General features: G+C 41.4%; 1 protein-coding gene across 3 annotated transcripts in view; it reads left to right on the forward strand.

The window, feature by feature from the left end:
* Catsperd (catsper channel auxiliary subunit delta) overlaps positions 1-20,993 on the forward strand; it is a 48,831-nt gene that overhangs the window by 1,065 nt on the left and 26,773 nt on the right. For 2 of the 3 annotated variants that reach the window (XM_021244868.2, XM_021244869.2), the window contains exons 2-8: positions 1,099-1,153; positions 3,447-3,523; positions 5,976-6,048; positions 7,166-7,280; positions 9,417-9,484; positions 18,883-18,996; positions 19,672-19,755. In XM_021244868.2, coding sequence (XP_021100527.1) covers positions 1,099-1,153; positions 3,447-3,523; positions 5,976-6,048; positions 7,166-7,280; positions 9,417-9,484; positions 18,883-18,996; positions 19,672-19,755 — 586 coding nt within the window. Of the gene's footprint in view, positions 1-1,098; positions 1,154-3,445; positions 3,524-5,975; positions 6,049-7,165; positions 7,281-9,416; positions 9,485-18,882; positions 18,997-19,671; positions 19,756-20,993 lie in introns of those variants that run through there. The other variant, XM_021244871.2, reaches the window with a different exon arrangement.

Consider the following 20,993-nt stretch of genomic DNA (forward strand, 5'->3'; position numbering starts at 1 on the left):
CCCCTGGGTCTCCATGCTCTAAGCCAGGCCACCTCGGTCCATCTACGGCACCTGCTTGCTTTTTTTTCAATCCCAGTACTGGAAATTGAACGCAGGGCCTTTGCAATGAGCTATATCTCTAGCCCTTTTTATTTATCTAGCCCAGGGTGGTTTCCAATTAGGGATCATCCTGCCTCAGCCTCCCGGAGTGCTGGGATGACAGTTGTGCCCCACCACACCCACCTCCCCTTACCTTTCTATTTTCTGTTCCCCATAGCTGCTTTTTCCTATCACTAACCGATGTTAATTTATTTGACAAATTGTTTCTTGTATGTTACTGTCACTGGAATATTAGTTAATTTGCTTTGTGCTGGGGATAGAACTCAGGGCCTCCCACAGGCTAGGCAAGCATTCTACCACTGAGCTACATCCCTAGCCCTAAAATGCACATTTGATTAACTCCTTTGCCCTAATATTTTTAGATACCAGTAAATGGTAGGTTAGTGGATACCGTGTACAAAGTACCATTAGGACCAAACAGCTGGCAAAGCCAGTTCCTGCCTTCAGAAACAACAATGAACTGTTACATTCAGCAGCTGTTTGCTGTAATATCATAAAAATATGCATCAGTTGTGTGGCTCCAATTCATCCTCACAGCAAAGTTTTTAGAGTAGTGATGCTTTACTGTTATTTCACAAAGGTGAAAACATACCAAGGGAAATTCAAGACACACATGCCGAAAGACACATAGCCAATGTGGGGTTTTCCTGCAAGATTTACTAATCTCAAGATCTGAACTGACAGGTTGCATCTAGTTCTCCCATTTCCCCACTCTGGTTCTCAAGGCAGAGTGCTTTGAGAATTTGTTGTACCTGGCATGGTGGCACATGCCTATAATCTCAGAGGCTGAGGCAGGAGGATTGCTGAGAGTTCGAGGCCAACCTGGGCTCCATAGTGAATTCAAAGCCCACATGAACTATATACCAAGATCCTGTCTCAGAAAACAAAACAAAACAAACCAGGTACTTCATAGTTTGACCAGAGACAATCTGGTAGGAAGAGTCATACTAAATATTCAATAAAAACTAACAAATTGTTTCTCCTGTCACTTTCCTCTAGTGTTCGCAAAGTGAGAACAGGAAAAGTGTTTAATGGTGGACAGCAAGTTCATGGGGTATGTGGTTCCTTCTTTGTAGTTTTCCCTCACTTTTGTCTAATGACCAATCAACATTTCCTGGTATTTCTTTTTTATTTTATTTTTTTTTGTTTTTTTGAGACAGGGTCTCACTATGTAGTTCAAGCTCGCCTTGAACTCATGGCAATCCTCCTGCCTCAGCCTCCCAAGTATAGAATTACAGGCCTGTGGCACCATGCCCAGCTTCTGAGTATTTCTTGGGTTCCAGTAATATTGTCAGGAATTTAAGAACGTTGCTTCATCCAGTCCTTACACTTAATTCCCATTTGAAGTAAAGGTTTGTCATTCCCATATCGATAAACAAATTGAGAACGATTGCCCAGTGTGGTGATACATACCTGTAATTACAGCACTATATGAGGCTGAGGCAGGAGGAGTGCATGTTCTAACCCAGCCTGGACAACCTAGCGAGGCCCTGTCTCAAAATTGAAAATAAAAAGAGCTGGGGTAGCTCAGTGTGAAGTCTTTGGATTCAATCCCTGGTACCATACACACATGCAAAATTCCGAATGATCAAGAAGCCCAAAGAAAGCCAAAGGCAGAGCTGGTTTAGATGTCAGACCATCAGAGTTTTTATTCAGTGACTAGTTTACTCTTATGTTTGAAGAGATCCAACACTGGCCCCCCGCCCCGTACTAGAGATTGAACCACGGCCTCACACATGCTAGACAAGTGCTCTGCCACTGAACTACATCACCAGAACATTTTATTTTTTATTTTGAGACAGGGTTTCACTGTGTTGCCCAGGCTGAGTTCCAGTTTGTGATCTTCCTACCTCAGCCTCCAGAGTGCTGGGATGACAAGCCTGCGCCACCACGCCTGGCTGGTGGAGATGAAATGGAGATTAAATGCAGAGTCACACAGGAAACAAACCCTATAGCTCTGTTTCCATGACAGCTCCACAGGGGAAGTCATGTTGGCCAGTATGTGCTTTAAATGCATAGGGAAAAATTCCGATCTGTTTAAGGGGTCTCCTGTTTATATGGCACCATTTCAGAAGCAGTCTCTGTGCTTATAAGTGATCGACTCTCTGGTTTCTAACAAGTTAGTTCCAAGATTCTTCTTCATCCTCTGGCCCTTCCAAGTAACTAATCACCCTTGGGGTATTTTGTTGTTGTTGTTTTTGTACCAGGGATCGAACCCAGGACCTTGTGCTTGCCAGGCAGTCACTGTGCCACTGAGCTACATCCCCAGCCCCATTGTTGTTTTCAGATAGGATTTCACCATGTGACCTAGGCTGGCCTTGAACTTCTAAATTCAAGCGATTCTCCTACCTCAGCATTTCAACTGTTGGGATAACAAGCGTGAGTCACCATGCCCACCTAGCAATCATCTAAAAATAAGCAGTAACATATATACAAATAAAGCATGATATGAGCTGGGTGTGGTGGCACAAGCCTGTAATCCCAGCAGCACTCAAGAGGCTGAGGAAGGAGGATCACCTGGAGTTTGAAGCCAGCCTGGGCTACATAGCGAGACCCTGTCTCAAAACAGAAAAAGATGTTTTATGAATCATTACCCTGTGGAACTTTTTTTTTTTTTGGTACTGGGGATTGAACTCAGGACCTTGCGCTTTCGAGGCAGGCACAGCACCACTGAACTACATCCCAGCCCCACCCTGTGGTTTTGTTTTTTGTTTTAATTATTTTTTCTTTCTTTTTTTGTTTTCCCCCTGTGGTTTTGATTATAGATCCAGAATAAATTGCAATATTCCAGAGAGGACCCAGGGACTCTCCCTAGCTTCCCCCAATGGTTCCATCTGACATGGCCACACAACCACATCAAAACAGGAAGTAGGGCCGGGGATTTAGCTCAGTGGTTTCACTGCCTGCTGCGCAAGTGCAAGGACCCGAGTTCAATCCCCGGCACACACACACACACAAAAAAACAGGAAGTGAAGGGCTGGGGATGTAGCTCATTGGTGCCGAGCCTCCCTGGCAAGACAAAGGTCCTGAGTTCTATCCTCCGTACAAAAAAAAAAAAAAAAAATCAGGAAGTGAAGCCAAGCATGGTGGCAGGCACCTGCAGTCCCATCGACTTGGGAGGCTGAAGCAAGAGAATCTCTTTGCCCCAGGAGTTTGAGGCCAGTTTAAGCAACAAAGCAAGACCCTGTCTCAAAACAAAAACAAAAACAAAACAAAAGAACAGGAAGAAAACGCCTGTACAATTCAGATTTCACCTTTTATGTTTGTAATGTCATACATTAGGAAATTGTTTTTATTAGTTGTTTATTGTTAATGATTGTATTAAAATTCCATGATCCTTTCTCTAGGGTGTCCTGTATTTTCCATCTACAACGACATGCCTGATTAAACATCCATGTGAGAAAACCACAGCACTATATTTAGGGTAAATAGCAATTGTATGTACTGTTTCCTTCCACTTCTCTGGAAATTTAGGTTTTTGGTCATTCAGTCACTCAGCAAACATTAACAAAGTTACTGCATTGCTGGCTGCAGGCCTGCAAGGCATCTCCAGTCAGGGACTAGGAGTGGAGAGAAGAGGACGACACACCAGGAAGTAAAGTAACTAAGAAAATTGCAGTATGGTTTCTGCAGTCCCGCATCTATGCATTCTACCAACTCCCAATATCTTCTGAATATCTTTTCTAAAAATTGTGTCAGTACTGTACATGTCCACGCTTTTTTCCTCATCGTTATACAGTATACAATGTAGTATTTCCATAGCATTTCCATTGTATCTGGGACTGTAATTCACTGAAGATTATGTCAATTATAGAAGATGATTCATGTAGGTTACGTGCAAACATTACATATTTTATAAAAGGAACTTGAAGTCAGGCTCAGTGGTGCAAGCCTATAATCCCAGCAACTGGGGAGGCTGAGGCAGGAGGATCACAAGTTTGAGGCCAGCCTGGGCACCTTAGTGAGGCTCTGTCTCAAAAAGTAAAAGGGCTAAAGATATCACCCAGTGGTACAGTACCCCTGGGCTGGCTCCCTTGTATCACAAGTAAAGGGACTGTCACATTGGCAGATGTTGGCATCCTTGGGAAGAGAGTCCAGGAACCAATTTTGCAAGGATGCTGAGAGACAACTGTATAGCAGGGAACGGTCTGTTGAAGTTGCTTGATATAAACATGGGGCAGAAAATGTCTAGGCAGTTTCCAATGAGGAGTTGATGTCAAAACTGGGTTTTGAAGGATGAATAGGAATTCCCTGGGAGGCAGAAACGCTGTGGTCTTGGAGAAGAGTTGTCAAAGGAACAGGAACATCATGTACTATACTTAGTGACTCGGGTACCAAGCAGAACACTAGCTATTTGGCCTCATCCCAAAGGCCACAGAAGATTTGGGGCTGTGAGATTTGTGCTTGTGTAGAAGATGCACTGAAGATAGGAGCCAGGACTACAGAAATGTGGAGGCCGAGATATGAGTGCTCAGATTGAAACAAAACAGAACATGATAAAAACAAACAAAAGAAACACCACACAGAAGAGACTCACATGGTAGGCATTCAAGACTAACCTGGACTGCATCACAAGACTCTGTCTCAAAAACAACAACAACAAAACAGAAATAAAACCCAACTAAACACATTACACACTTGCAGCAATGTACCACACGGTAGCTTTTAAATAGGTACAATTACCATGTGTCAATTGAAATTTTTTAAATATATTTTTAAAAAATCAGGGCGGGGATTTAGTTCAGTGGTTCCACTGCCTGCCTTGCAAGTGCAAGGTCCCGAATTCGACCCCCAGTATAAAAAAAAAACCCCAACAAAAATCATCAGGGTTTATAAATCAGCCATGACCAATTATAAAAAGGGAATTCTGAAAAGTACCATTCACAATAGCCATAAAAACTTTTTTTTTGCAATGGCTGGGGATCAGTTAAAACGCAACTGAGCATGGTGGTGCATGCTTGTAATCTCAGCCTTCAGGAGGCTGAGGCAGGAGAATCACCAAAGTTTGAGGCCAGCCTAGGTTGCATAGTTAGTTCAAGGCCAGCTTGAGCTATGTAGCGAGACCCTGTCTCAATTCCCCACCAAATAAAATAAAATAAAATAAAATAAAGCATGTAGGAATTAATTTAGCATTTCCTTATTGTTGAAAACCATAAAATGTTTCCAGGGTAGGAGAAAGCCACCTTGAATATAGAAATGGTATACCATGTTCATGGACAGACTTTCCCCTCTTAAAAGTTTCTGTATGAAGGAACCTATTGTTTTTTATATACCCATCTCTCTTCTGAAATAGTTTACTTTAATGCAATAGACCCATATAAATTATAAAACTGAAGCTCCTCTTGTCACTTAATGTGCATTTTATTTCATATTTGATGTGGCTCTCCACCTTTTAATTTTTTTTACAGTACCAGTGATCTAACCCAGGACCTTTGCACTGAGTTACATCCTCATTGTTTTTTCTTTAAATTTTGAGACAGGGTCTTGCTAAGCTGTCCACACTGGCCTCAAATTTTTTGTCCTCCTGTCTCAGCCTCCCAAGTAGCTGGGATGACAGGTGTGTGCTGTTGAGGCCTGAGTGGTCTCCTTTTTTTTTTTTTTTTTGGTACCAGGGATCAAACTCAGGTCCTTGCACTTGCGCAGCAGGCAGCAAAACCACTGAGCTAAATCCCTAGCCCTGAGTGGTCACCTTTTAAAAACAATGTTACTTCAAGTACCCAGGCTGTAGAGATTTGTTCATGCAAAATAAACAAATACACAATGCTATTTAAATGGTTCCTAGCCAAAGAAGGACTTCACAGGAGTGGGATATTTTCAGAGTATCTTTATTTTCTTATGTGAAATCATCCTAATTTGACTTTTATTGTTTATTTCAGACGGCAGGTTTTTTTCACAAGAGATAACTTTGAGTATAGTCTCCTTCCACTCACCATCCCGACATCAATAATGGTAATGATTTCAGGAAACAGTTGGAAGGCTGCTCAAAATAAGTGATGGGGAAGATGTAGCTGGGAAATAGCAAACTAGTCTGTTTTTTTTAGTTTAAGATTATTTTACAAAGTAAAAGACATTAAGAAGCAAGTTCTTTTTTGATTGTTTTTTATTAGTAACATAATAATTACATTCATCTTGGCTAATTGGTACATATATGGCATAATTTTTACTTTCCCTTTCCCTCCTTGCCCTCCATCCCCTCATCCCTTCCCCACGTCGACAAAATCTAACTCCCTGTTTCCTATCATCTTTCTTTTATTTTGTTCTTTAGATTATTTTTATGTTGGGTTTCTTAGAGAAACCATGGGATACTTAATCATCTGTGTCTGATTTAGTTCACTTAGCATTATGGTCTCAAGGTGCATCTATTTTCCTACAAATGACTCAACTATATCCTTATTTATGGCTGAGTAGTACTCCATTGTATATAAACACCACATTTTATTTATCTGTTCATCTATGGGCCTATAACTGCTTCCAAGATTTAGCTGTAAGAGGTAATTTCTAAGCCAAAAGAAAGGTTGATTTTATTCTATCCCTACTAAAAATGAGCTCTTCTGTTGAGAAAAAAGGACCAGAATGGCTGCTGAATGCTCTTTCTTACTTGGGTTGTACAGTACGTTGATAAATCAGATGCTGTCTGACTTTACCTGCAGTAATTTCAAACCCTTTCTAAAATGTCTTGAGCAGAGAGAGAATGCACCCTTTTGATTACTGTCTTGCAAAGTTTCCCCACTGGAAGCTAAGGAAAGTTCTGGCCTGTATTCACATGCTGTAAATATGCTCTGAAGAGCACTGTTCCTCACTCACGCTGTGCGTCCATCATCTGGACTCTGAGGCTGAGGCTGTAGGCTCAGAGAAGTGGGAGAGAAACCCCGGGTATCTGAGCACACCAAGAACCAGCTTGAGCTTCTTGACTTTGCTCCCAGCCAGACCTGGGCTATGCAGTTGTTTGAGAGAACCAGCCCACTCTGTTGGCATGACCTTTCTGGATGCACGTTCCGAGGCTTGCTGTCTGAATCCATGCCGAGGATGACACAGTGACAGTTGCCAAACATCTTCCTGTTTCTAGGTTGGCCGGCCAGAAGTGACCTCCGCACATTTTGCTGGCTCACACCTGCTGTTAGTAGTGAATCAGAGAGTCTACATGTACAATTACAAAGCTGGCCTCTGGAACACATCCGAGGGTATGTACATGGTGAGATTCAAAATTATAGTGACTGGGCTGGGGATTTAGCTCAGTGGTTCTGCCGCCTGCCTTGCAAGTGCAAGGTCCTGAGTTCAATTCCTGGCACCAACCCCCCCCCCCAAATTACACTGATTATTTAAATTTTGAAAATTTATTATAGCCGGGAGTGGTAGTGCACATCTGTAATCCCAGGACCCAGGAGGCTGAGGCAGGAGAATCACTGTGAGTTTGAGGCCAGCCTGGGATACATAGCAAGACCATGTTCAAAAAGAAAAACAGGGCTGGGGATTTAGTTCAGTGGTTCCACCACCGCCTGCCTTGCAAGCACAAGATCCAGAGTTCGATCCCAGGTACCAAAACAAACAAACACAAAACCAAGAAAAAAAAAATCCTCCCTACTCACTTTGAAAATACTCATCCCATCATCCTTGCCACTTTCTGCAGCAGCTCTGGAATCTTTCTTCAATGTCTTTAGTTGCCTATCCTGGCTGCCTCAATGTCCTGACTGGATTCAAAATGTTTACCTTTCATGGTTGTTTTACCTTTGGGGAAGAGCCAGAAATCACATGGTGCCAGATCTGGTGAATAAGGTGGGCTGCCTTTCCATGGATGGCTCTTAGCACCAGTATCTACCTTATCTTTTCAATCAAGTCTCATAAAGACACTGATGAAAGAGCACTTCCAGAACTGCTGCAGAAAGTGGCGAGAATAATGGGAAAGTGTGTTCAAGGTAAGGGGAGGATTTAGAGGGGGATTCGTGGCAATGTATCTTTTACTGTAATAAAATTTTAGGGCCGGGGTTTTAGCTCAGTGGTTCCACTGCCTGCCCTGCAAGCACAAGGACCTGAGCTCGATCCCCAGTACCAAAAAAAAAAATGTGTATAAAATTTTAAAATTTAAACATTCACTGTATATTTTGATCAACTTTTGTGTATTTTGTGTTTTTTGGTTTCAGTTTAGCCAATATCCAAGAAGAAGTTATTGATTTTGGAAGTATAATTGATACTCTCTACTTAGGTTTCAGGCCCTGGATATCGCTTTGCCGTTTAAAATCCAAATTAAAATTGCCCCAAAACCCACTGAATAGGGCAGACATCCAGGGGTTTTGTCTGGGATTGTAACTATGAGACACAAAAGCCTGCTTGGAGCCAGGTGTGGTACCACACACATGTAATCCCAGCACTTGGGAGACTGAGGCAGGAGTATCCCAAGTTCCAGCCCAGCCTGGATGAGTTAAGGACTGAGTGAGACCCTGTCTCTAAAGAATAAAAAAGCTTGGGAATGTAGCTCAGCACAAAGGCCCTAGGTGCAATCCCCAGTACCATAAAAAGAGAGAGAGAGAGAGGGAAAGAAAGGAAGGGAGGGAAGGAGGGAGGAGGAAAATAGAGAGAGGGTCTTCTTTTCCCTAGAACAGGGAGGCTGGGAGGCACAGTAGTGCCCCTCACCACGGGGACGCTGTCAGTGCAGCGTCCCCATTAAACATCTCTGTGCCCTGTCCCCAGCCCCCCAAACTACCACCCTTCTTCCTGTCTCAGTGGATCTGATGACTCTGGACACCTCCTGGAAGTGGGACCCCTCAGTGTGTTCTGTGTCTGGATTATTTCACTGAATAGGATGCCCTCGAGGTCCATCCGTGTTGCAGCAGGTGTCAGAATTCCCTCCTTTCTCACGGCTGCTCACATTCATCTGGATGGACCACCTCGCATTAATCCATTCATCCATTCATGGACGCGTGGGCATTTCGCTGTTTGGCCTTTGTGACCAGTGCTGCTGTGGACACGGGTGCTCACAAATCTCCTTGAGCCCCTGTTGTGGTATAAACCCACCTGTGGAATTGCCATGTCACATGGGAATTCTGTGTTTAATTTTTTTTAGGAATGGCTGTACTGACCACCAGAGTGGCCACAAAATATCCCACTCCACTGTAGGGGGACACACATTGGGTCCAATATCCCCAGTCCTCTCCAGCACCTTTGTATTTTTTATTTTGAGATAGAGTCTCACTAAGTCACTAAGTTGCTCTGGCTGGGCTTAAACTTGAGATTCTCCTGCCTCAGCCTCCCAAGTGCTGCGGCTACAGGTGTGTATCATCATGCCCAGTTTATGTATTTTAAAAATTATCTTTTCCTTTCAGGTATACAACACCCTGTTTCACATGTTTCTGGTGATAATTGTTGTTTTGTTGGAAATACCTTTTGCCTGGTAAGTGTGGTCCAGAACCTTTCACTTTTCACTTGACTCTGAGTACAAGGCAGGGTAGATGGACCAAAGGACCTGCAAGCTGGCACCATTGTGGCCTGTGCAGTGTCATTGCCCCAGGGCTCAGAAGAGGGCCTGAGAGATGGAAGAAGCTCAGAGGTACTTCCAGATCATCTGCTTGACACAACGGTGAATCTGTCTCCCCCACTTCCTCCTCCTACCCGGTCTGGCACTGGGAACTGAACACAGGGCCTTTGTACTGAGCTATATTCCCAGCCCTCTTGATTTTCATTTTGAGACAAGGTCTCAATAAGTTGCCCAGGCTGGGCTAGAACTTTCAATCCTCCTGCTACAGCCTGCTGAGTAGCTGGGAATATAGATGTGTGTCACCAACCCAAGCTTGGTTCCACTTTTTGCCTATTATGGACAAAGATCTACCAAGTGCCTGAGGGTTTTGTAAAACTGCAGTGCACAGAGTGTGTTCTGACCAGGCATTCAATATACATGCATGTATTGGCCAAGCCTCTGCTCAGGTAGGAAACAGGGCAGGTCAGAACTCTTGATGTACAGGGATGTAGCACAGTGGTAGAGCATGTGCTTGCCATGTGCAAGGACCTAGATTCAATCTCTAGCATCAAAAAAACAAAAACAAAAACAAAACCCTCCTGAATAGGTGTTGCCAGCTGACATGGTATCTGGTAGTTCTAGGCTCTTACTGTCCTGCCCAAAGAATTGGCCAGGACATTGATGAACACAAAAACGTAATGTTGCTTTGAAGTAACAGAAGAAAAAGGGAGACATGAAAAAAAAGATGTGTCAAATAGAAAAGTGAAGATAAATCCTGCACACAGGATGGGCCACTGCAAGAACAGGAAGATGACAGTGAACTTGGACTTACAATCACTGTCTTTTATATCTTTGCTGATCCAGTCCATTGGAAATTATTCTGCACATGAATCCTGGCAGTGATTTGACAGTTTCACATGATTGACAGGTCATGGCCAGGTTGCCCAGACACTGTTTCAGTTTTTTTTTTTTTTCTTTTTTGGTACTGGGGATCAAACTCAGGACCTTGCACTTTTGAGGCAGGTGCGGTGCCACTGAGCTAAATCCCCGGGCCCTGTTTCAGTTTTTTTGTAATTAACAGGTTACATCCTATTGTCCATCCAGCCTCCCAAAAAACAATTTGAGCCAAAATATTTTAAAAACTGTTGCTGAGTTCATATAAATTTTACCATTGTTTTATCTGATGACCCGTAACAGTGGTTAGCTACCAGTGTATCTGGAAACTGTCAGAAGGGGTCAGCAATTGGAGCCTCTTTTTTTTTTTTTGTACCAGGGATTGAACTCAGGACCTTGTGCTTGCAAGGCAGACATGGTGCCACTGAGCTAAATTCCCGGCTGAATTGGAGCCCCCCCACCCCGGTACCAGGGATCCAACTCGGGTCCTTGCGCTTGCACAGCAGGCAGTGAAACCACTGAGCTAAATCCCCAGCCCTGGAGCCTCTTTTTAAGTCTAGCTATATTATTATGGTCTTGAGGTTATATATCTTTAGTTATACTTTTCTATTAGTTGTTTAAGACCAAGTTTCAGTGAGACCTATATTAAATAAAATTAATCTCTTGCTATCTATCAAGGTCAATTAGGTCTCCTCAGGCAATATCTTGGAACCATGCATAAAGCCTCTCAGCTCCTGTCAGTGTCAGCCATCAGGCTATGTTACGGCCTTGCTTGACCATGTTGCTTTCTGTGAAAGCATGGGAGATTTTGCCCTCGAGGTGGCATTCCTTTGGTACATTGCACTTGATGCTTTGGTGTCTTACATTCTCCCTGCTCAGGAAGTTGAGTGACTTACCAAAAATATAGGATTTTGTAGAAAAGGTTCCTGAATCTTTGTTGACCTTGGAGGGCCAGGGCTAAAATATTGGCTGTCTTCTTAGCCCAGGTACATTTCTAGTGCTGGTCTCTGGACTTTAGTGGTTGAACACCCAGAAAAGAAGATCAATAACATTAGCATTCCAATAGGAGTAATGGATTTAACTATTATAATTTCATCTGGATAGCAAGCATTTTGGAATCTAAAATATAGTTGGAGGACTATTATTTTATTTTATTTTTTGGTACCAGGGATTGAATTCGAGTCCTTGTGCTTGTGCAGCAGGTGGTGAAACCACTGAGCTAAATCCCCAGCCCTGAGGATTGTTATTTTTATGAAACATGGTTGTTCTAGTACTTGAATTTCTGTAAAATATTTAAAAATATTTCTGTTGGGCAGGGGATTTAGCTCAGTGGTTTCATCACTTGCCTTGCAAGTGCAAGGACCCGAGTTCAATCCCTGGTACCAAAAAAAAAAAATTCTGTAAAATATTTAAATGAGGAACCACACATAATACTTTAGTATGACAATCATGATGAGATTATCTTTGTAACACACTTAAATATGTATCTTAGTATAAAATAGCCATTGTTAAATGCACTGACTCCCCTCCAAAAACACATAAAAACCAGGAAACACTTACTTAAGTTATTATCTTTTGATAGGTTGCCATCTAAGGAAAATGTAAAGGCCTATAAATGTACCTGCTATCATAAGTAGCTGGAGCATAAGAGAAGGGTGAATACCTGGATCAAAAGGAGGTTATTACCATAAACAATATGTTAGAAGACCTGCACATGGGGTGGGGATTTAGCTCAGTGGTTCCGGCGCCTGCCTCAAAAGTGCAAGGTCCCAAGTTCAATCCCCAGTACCAAAAAGAAAAGGAAAAGAAGAAGAAGAAGAAGCCCCGCACAGTCAGAAGACATGAATACATTTTGTACACCAGAAAAGTAGCAATAATAATTATAACAATTATATGAAACCTTATGTCCTGGAATGTAGCTTGGTACCAAAACATCTTTTTGATAACACTTTGTTTTTCCCACTGAAAATTTTGTTTTGAAGATGACTAATATAAACATATCACAATAACATATTTAGAACTTAGCCCTTTGATGATGACCAATGCAAACATTTTATAATAACATATTTAAGCAATGTTTGCTGGGGGTGTGTCTTCCCATAAGGCTATGAAAATTACTGAGGCTCCCATTAGTCAACAAAGACCAGAATAACTGTTTTCTGGGCAGCTGCTTCTTTATTCATCAAGAGGAGTCCCATTTAGCCATCTCCCCAAACCAAAAAAATCTCAATTTAATTACCTTGACAATATTTAATAACCTGTAAAAACCAGATTGTAACAATTAACACATTATTTGTAACTAATAAAAAATATTTTTGAATTATTGAATGTAGACAGCAATATGCGTTATAATCAAAATTAATATTTGACATTTTGATCAGCTAGCAACCTGGGGGGAAAAAGGTATGCCTTTAACTTTAATAACATTTATCTATAGGTCAATTTAAATTATAGGCAAATATCTTTGAAGAAAAAAAGTTTTAAGGCATAAAAGGGAAAAATTGTTGAGCTCAAACAAAATACCTGTATGATTGGACAGAGAACAGACAAACAAACATATAAGACAATGAAACTAGAGTACACTCAAATATATTTGGCCAGTGAATTATAACAACCCTTTTATAATTTTTTGGCTGTAATTGTAACTAAGACTAGTCAAAACTTTTGTAAGTCAATGAACAGAGATCTCTTGTAATTAGAATCAGTAGGAATAAAAGCCCTTTATACCTGTAAGTGTAATCTTGTATAACAAGCTAGTAATAGAATGGTGGCATAATCTTGCATTATAGCTATTGTCAGAAGTCTGTAAGCACAAAGTAGAGAGAAGAGCAAGTTAATTCTATAATTACAATTCAAGAATTTCAATGTAGAAGAAATGTTTTAAATACACCAATTAAACATCTGGAAACCAAACACCAATTAAACATTACTTTAAGTTGGAAGTGAAAGGTACTTTTGTCAATTAACCAAAATTTATAATTTGATTTTTTGTTTGTTTGTTTGTTTGTTTTTAAGTTTCCTCTGCCTGGCAAGACATCACAGCTGATTTTAATATGGAGCAAGCAGACTGTACCAGGGACTGGGCAGTAGCCTAGTATTTGGTCTTTGAGCTCTGATCTTAAGCATTGCTTTTTTTTTTCTTGGTACCAGGGATTGAACTTGGGACCTTGCACTTGTGAGGCAGGCAGTGGAACTACTGAGCTAAATCCCCAGCTACATTTTGTTTTAATTGTTTTAAATTCTTATATTTTGTTTTCCAATATTTTTGTAGAAAACAATAGGGCCTGATGGAATTTCTTACTAGTATAGCCTGCCAAACAAGTTGTTGATATGTAAATAGCCAGGGCCAGGGGAGAATTTTATATTCCTTTGTTTTGCTGCTGCTTCCCTCTCTCAGGGGGAGATGAGGCAGCAAAAGCAGACAGAGCAGTGGATGTAGGCACCTTAAAAGTCTCCCCAGTGATAAGAGGGAACAGGAAATCTTTGCAAGGAATTAGGAAGCCATGCCATGTGGTGAGTTGGAATTTCTTTGTTCTTGCAAAACTGAAGTACGAGCCTGCAGTGCAGAAAAAGTTGTGGGTTTAACTTTTGGCCACACCAACAACGAAAGTGCTACAATATACTCCTCAAAGGTTCTGCCACCACCCTCCCCACTGAGCATCTCCCCACTAGAGCCACCACAGCAAGAGGCAGCAAACTTCCCAGGTGGAGCAGGAGGCTCAGTAGGAGCAAGCAGCTCCAGACTGGGCAAGGACCTCCCCACAGCCCCACAGTCCTGGGCAGGCCCTTGCTATCTAAGAACACTATTTTTTTGCCAGGTCTTTAGGAGTAGACTCTATGGAGTCTCAATCATCAAAGCACTCACGGATTAGAGTCCATAAGGAAAAGGTATATATAGGGATTTTTTTCTGGTCCCTTAGTTTGGGGATTGGGAAACGAAAGTCCTTCTCCCCCGCCCCCGCCAGGGATCAAGCTCAGGATCCTGCACTTGCCAGGCAGCCACAGCTCCTCTGAGCTACAGCCCTGGCCCCAAGCACACATTTCTTTTTTTCTCCTTAAATTCTTTTATTGGTACATTTTAGGTATACAATACGTTTACATTTATCATTGGGTGTTTGTACCTGTACATGATGTATCTTGGTTCTTCCCCCCCGCCCCCCATTACCTGTGCACCCTTCACCCCCTCCACCCTTCCCTATTTACATAGATTTTGTTTCCATTTTTTTTCATTTCTCATAATTTTTCTTTTCCCTTCTTTCCTTTCCCCTTCCCCTCCCACCACCCCTATACCTTTGAACCTTTTCCTATTTCATTTTAATCATTTTAGTCCTTATTTATACTGTCAGTTTCTCACACTAGAGAAACTATTCGATATTTACATATGTGTGTCCTATTTATTTCACTTAAGAGTATGGGCTCAATATGCATCCATTTAGCTATAAATGTCTCTAGTTTCTCATTCTTTATGGCTGAGTAGTACTCCATTTTATTAAAAAACCACATCTTCTTTATCCAGTTTCCAGTTGATGGGCACTTGGGCTGTTTCCAAGCTTTAGCTATTACAAACTGTGCCGCTATAAACATGGGTGCACATATATCACTGTGGTATGATTCTTTTAATTCTTTGGGGAAGATACCCAGCGGGGCAATAGCTGGGTCAAATGGGACTTCCAGTCCTAGTTCTTTGAGGTATCTCCACACTGATTTCCACAGTGGTTGCACCAGTCTGCACTCCCACCAACAATGGAGAAGGATTCCTTTCTCTCCATACCCTGCCAGCATTTGTTATTGGTTGATTTCTTGATAGCAGCCATTCTTTCTGGGGTGAGGTGGAATCTCAGTGTTGTTTTCATCTGTTTCTCATGAATGATCAGTGATGTTGAACCTTTTTTCATATATTTATTTGCTGCTTTTACCTCTTTGAGAAATGTCTGTTCATTTTAGATGCCCATTTTTGAATTCAGTCTTTGAATTTGAGGAGTCTGATTCTTTTTTTCAATTCTTTATATATTCTTGATAGTAGACCTTTGTCTGAGGTACAGCTGCTAAAAAATTTTTCCCACATTGTAGGTTGTCTCTTGGCTCTGTTGTTGGGTTCTCTTGCAGTGCAGAAGCTTTTTAATAAGATGAGATCCCAGTTGTTGATTCTTTGTGCTAGTTCCCTTGCTACTGAGGTTTTGTTCATAAAGTCTTTTCCTATGCTCACGTCTTCAAGAGTTCTACCTAACTTATCTTCCAGCAAGTTTAGTGTTTCTGTCTTAATATTTAGATCTTTAATCCACTTTGATCTTAGTTTAGTGCATGGTGATAGGTATGGGTCTAGTTTTAATCTTTGGCAGGTTGAAATCCAGTTTTTCCAACACCATTTATTAAATAGGCTATCTTTCCTCCAGTGAAGGTGGTTGGCTTCTTTGTCAAAGATGAGGTGGCTGAGTATGTCTGGAGTTGTTTCTGCATCTTCTAATCTATTCCACTGATCCTCGGGTCTGTTTCTTTGCCAGTACCATGCTGTTATTATCACAGTAGCTTTGTAGTATAGTTTCAAGTTGGGGATTGTGATACCCCCAGCCATGTCTCTATTGCCTAGAATTGCTTTTGCTATTCTAGGTTTCTTCTGAGTCCAAATGAATTTTTGGATTGTGTTCTCTAGCTCTGTGAAGTATATTGTTGGAATTTCAATTGGCATTGCATTAAATCTATATAGTAGTTTTGGAAGTATGGCCATTTTCACTACATTGGTTCTTCCTACCCAGGAACAAGGGGTATCTTTCCATTTTTTGTTCTTTTTTTTTTTTTGGTACCAGGGATCGAACTCAGATCCTTGCGCTTGCGCAGCAGGCGGCAAAACCACTGAGCTAAATCCCTGGCCCCTGACTCTGTTAATATAGTGTATTACATTTATTGATTTACGGATGTTGAACCATCCCTGCATCCCTGGGATAAATCCAAATTGGTCAGGGTGTATGATCTTCTTGATGACACTCTGTATTCTGTTTGCCAGTATCTTGTTGAGGATTTTTGCATCTATGTTCATTAGGGAGATTGGTCTGTAGTTCTCTTTTTGGGTTGGGTCTTTCCCTGGTTTTGGAATCAAAGTAACACTTGCTTCAAGGAATGAATTTGGAAGCCTTGCTTCCCTTTCAATTTCCTTGATGAGTTTAAAGAGTAACGGTGATAGTTCTTCTTTAAATGTCTTGCAGAATTCAGGAGTGAAGCCATCAGGACCTGGGCTTTTCTTTGTTGGTAAATTTTTTATTACATTTTCTATTTCATTCATTGTAATTGGGGTGTTTAGAATTTCTATATCTTCTTCATTTAACTTTGGCAATTCATATGTATCTAGGAATCTGTCCATTTCTTCTGTGTTTTCCATTTTATTAGAGTACAGGTTCTCAAAGTAGGTATTGATGATCCTCTGGATTTCTGCTGGGTCTGTTGTGACTTCACCTTTTTTGTTCTTAATTGCATGGATTTGAGTCTTTTCTTTCCTTTTTTTTTTGATAAGGTTGGCTAAAAGTATATCGATTTTATTTATTTTTTCAAAAAACCAACTCTTTGATTCATTAATTTTTTTTGTATTGTTCTCTTAAAGTCTCCATTGCATTGATTTCTGCTCGGATCTTTATAATTTCCTTTCTTGTATGAGCTTTGGGTTTGTTATGCTTTTCTTTCTCTAGGAGCTTGAAGTTCTGCATTAGGTTATTTAACTGAGTTCTCTCTGTTTTCCTAATATGGGCATTCACTGTTATGAATTTCCCACGTAGAACTGCTTTCATTGTGTCCCACAGATTCCTGTATGTTGTACTGACATTATCATTTATTTGTAGAAACTGTCTAATTTCTTCTTTAATTTCCTCTGTGACCCATTGGTTGTTCAGGAGGGTGTTATTCAATTTCCATCCATTTGTGGGAGTTTTGCAGTTTCTTATGTTATTGATGTCCAATTTTATTGCGCTATGGTCTGATAATATACAAGGGGTAACTTCAATTGTTTATATTTACTTAGACATGTCCTATGAGCTAGCATGTGATCTATTTTAGAGAATGACCTGTGTGCAGTTGAAAAGAATGTGTATTCTGATTTTGTGGGTGGAACACTCTGTAAACATCTATTAAGTCCATTTGTTCAGTAGCTTAGTTCAGTTCTAGAATTTCGTTGTTATTTTTTTGTCTAGATGCTCTGTCTTTTTGTGATAGAGGAGTATTGAGGTCCCCCACTACAATTGTATTAGAGCTTATTTGGTTTTTCTTGTCCATTAATATTTGTTTTGTATAGTTGGGGGCATTTGTATTTGGTGCATATGTATTTAGGATTGTCATCTCTTCCTCTTGGATTGTTCCATTCACAAGGATGTAGTGACCATCTTTGTTTCTCTTAATTAGTTTTGGTTTGAAATCTACTTTGTCTGCAAATAAGATTGCTACCCCTGCTTTTTTCTGGATTCCTGTCACGTGAAGAACTGCTTTCCATTCTTTTACTTTCAGTCTATGGATTTCCTTTGGAGTTAGGTGTGTTTCTTGTATACAGCATATTGCTGCATTTTGTGAAGCACACATTTCTTGAAAGAAATTCAAAAACTTTGCTAATTGAGGGGTCTTTACATCAGACCCTTTACCTTTCAAATGTGCCATGAGCATTTTTGTATACAAATGTTGCTTGCAGGATCCTGATTGGCCCATGTTTTACACCTCGTGAATTTCCAATCTGCCTCATCCCTAACTTAGGCATGCACACCCTGAGGCCTTCCCTCATCTGAATATGCAACTTGTCTCTTATTCCAGTCCTGTACTCTGGTCTCATCTCTTGTTCTCATACTTCACCTCTTTGGGTGCCAACTGCCCAGCTGAAGGGTCCGCAGAGGGAGAATGTTGGGGATGAATAAGTCAAAGAGATACAAAATCTGGGACCAGGTGGAACCTTTCTTCTGATGGGCGAAAAGGACTGCCAGGCAACTGCAGTGCATTTATTTATAGTGGTAGCTACGAGGGAAGTAAAAGGGACTGGTCTATAACTGGAGCCAGGAGAGTAGCTAAGGTTTGGAGATCATCATGCTTTGATGGTTTTATGGGGAATGGACAGGGAGGAAGGCACGTCCTCTTATTGGCCAAGCCTCGCTCCACAATGCCCTCTAGTCACCTATTCTCCTTGTCCGCGGGAGGAGGTGAGTTAAGGCTGGCCATAGTGATCTACAGCGCAGTACTCCCAGGACCACATCCATCTAACTAACTCTCTTCTTTAAAAAAAAAATATATATGCAGCACTGCACCCAGCTCATTTCTCTCTCTCTCTCTCTCTCTCTCTCTCTCTCTCTCTCTTTTGGTACTGGGGATTGAACTCAGGACCTTGTGCTTGTGAGGCAGGTGGCGACACCGCTGAGCTAAATCCCTGGCCCCATCTCTCTTCTTTTAAAGAGATTGTTTTATGTGTGTTTTCTTCCCAGGAGATAAGTAACTCAGTTTTTGCATATTTGCATGGAGAGCAGATATCTCAAGCCAATATCTATTTCTCAAATAATGGAGGATTCAGTTTTCAAAAGTTTACCTATGAAAGACAGGTATGTTCAATTGGTAAGGAAGTGAAAATAAAAACATGTAGCTGAGTGAGACCCTCCCTCATTCTGCAGAGGCTGGTCCCCTCCCTGAGATGAAGACCCATCCAGAAGTCAGTAAGGTGGAATACAGGGAGGCACAAAAGATCTAGGGAAGTGCCTAATAGTGCTTTCACACTGCTTTCTCCAACACCTAAAAACAGAGCTTTCTGTGTGCGTGGACCTGGGCGCTGAGCCCAGGGCCTTCACAATGAACTACATCCCCTGCCTCTTTTATTTTTATTTTTATTTTTGTTATGAGACAGGTTCTTGCTTAGTTGCCTAGGGGGAACTTGTGATCCTCCTGTCTCAGCCTCCTAGAGTGCTGAGATTACAGGTGCAGAGCTGTCTTCATGCAGGCTTCTATATTTCCAAAGACAGGAAATAGATTTTTAATAAGACTTTCTTTCCTTTCAGTTCATTAGATAGATAATCTAGACTTAAACTTAGAATGAAACATATAATGTATTGTTTATTATAATAATGTCTTATTATAATATTTTTGTTTATTTAGTTTTAAGTTTTTGCAGTCCCGGGAATGGAATCTAGGGTCTCCCAAGTGCTAGGCAAACACCCATCACTGACCTATGCCCACAGCCCTGTAATATTTATTCACGGTAATATTTTGTGTTCATTTCATAGGCTGAATTGGTTGGGTCTTTAGGGGGAATCTTCTTCCTTCACGCCTTGTCACAGGTTGGGCTGCTTGTCATTAATAACAGGAAGGTAAGTAATGTGCACTGGGAGAAAATACTTAATGACTCTTGGCCAATGGGAGGATTTTGTTAAAGCTCACATATTTAGCTTTCCATTTGTGAAATCCATCTACCTTTTCATTCATCTATCTATTTATATATCCATCCACCTAACCATCTCTCCATTCAACCCATCCATCTGCTCCTCCCATCCATCCAATCATTTATCCATCCATACCTCCACTGAACCATCTACCCATCTGTCCATCCCATCCATCTATCCATCCACCCCACCCATCTATCCATTCATCCATCTGTCCATCCATCTGGCCATCTATCTATCCATCTGTTCATTCATTCACTCAACCATCCACTTATTCAACCATCTATCCACCCATCTACCCATCAATTTATCTATTATCCATCTATCCATTCATCCATTTGACTATCCACCCACCCATCAGTCATCTATCCATCTGTCCATTCATCCATACAGTCTACCATCCATTCATCCACTCATCCACCTACCCACCCACCCATCCATCCACCTTGCCCATCAGGCATCTATCCATCTATTCATCCATCCATCCATTCAACCATCTATCCATCCAATCAACCATATACCCATCTATCTATTTAACTGTCCATCCACTCAACCATCCAATCATCTATTCACCCATTCACCCACCTGTCTACTCATCTACCCACCCATCCACCCACTTGACTATCTATCCATCCATTATCTATTCAACCATCCACCCAGTCAAACATGCATGCACTCATCCATCCACCCATCCATTCAATCATTCATCTGTCTATCCATTCCCAACTTCCTACTCCACCCAACCTCTGTTTGTCTGTCCTTCAGTTATGAATCCATTGATATTTATATAGTGTCTACTGATTGCTAAGCACTGTGATGAGTACAGGGATTAAATACAAATCTGGTACATGTGTCATGGATGGTACACAAGATTATTTTAAATCCCTCATATCAAACATTGTTTAACACTTCTCTTTTTTATTATTAGTCTGTTTTTAGAGCCGGAATCTCACTATGTAGTTCAGGCTGAGCTTGAACTCATTATGTAGCCCAGACTAATGTTGAACTCACAGCATCCTCCTGCCTCAGCCTCCCCAGCGCCGGGAGCACAGGCATGCACCACCATGCCTCACTGACCGTGGGTTTTTTTCTGGTACCAGGAATTGAACTCAGGACCTTGTGCTTGCCCAGCAGTCATGGTGCCACTGAGCTAAATCCCCAGCCTG

This window comes from Heterocephalus glaber, unplaced genomic scaffold, assembly GCF_053883595.1.
Source record: "Heterocephalus glaber isolate CG9 unplaced genomic scaffold, H.glaber_assembly_v1.0 deba00001760, whole genome shotgun sequence".
Classification (NCBI taxonomy): Eukaryota; Metazoa; Chordata; class Mammalia; order Rodentia; family Bathyergidae; genus Heterocephalus; species Heterocephalus glaber.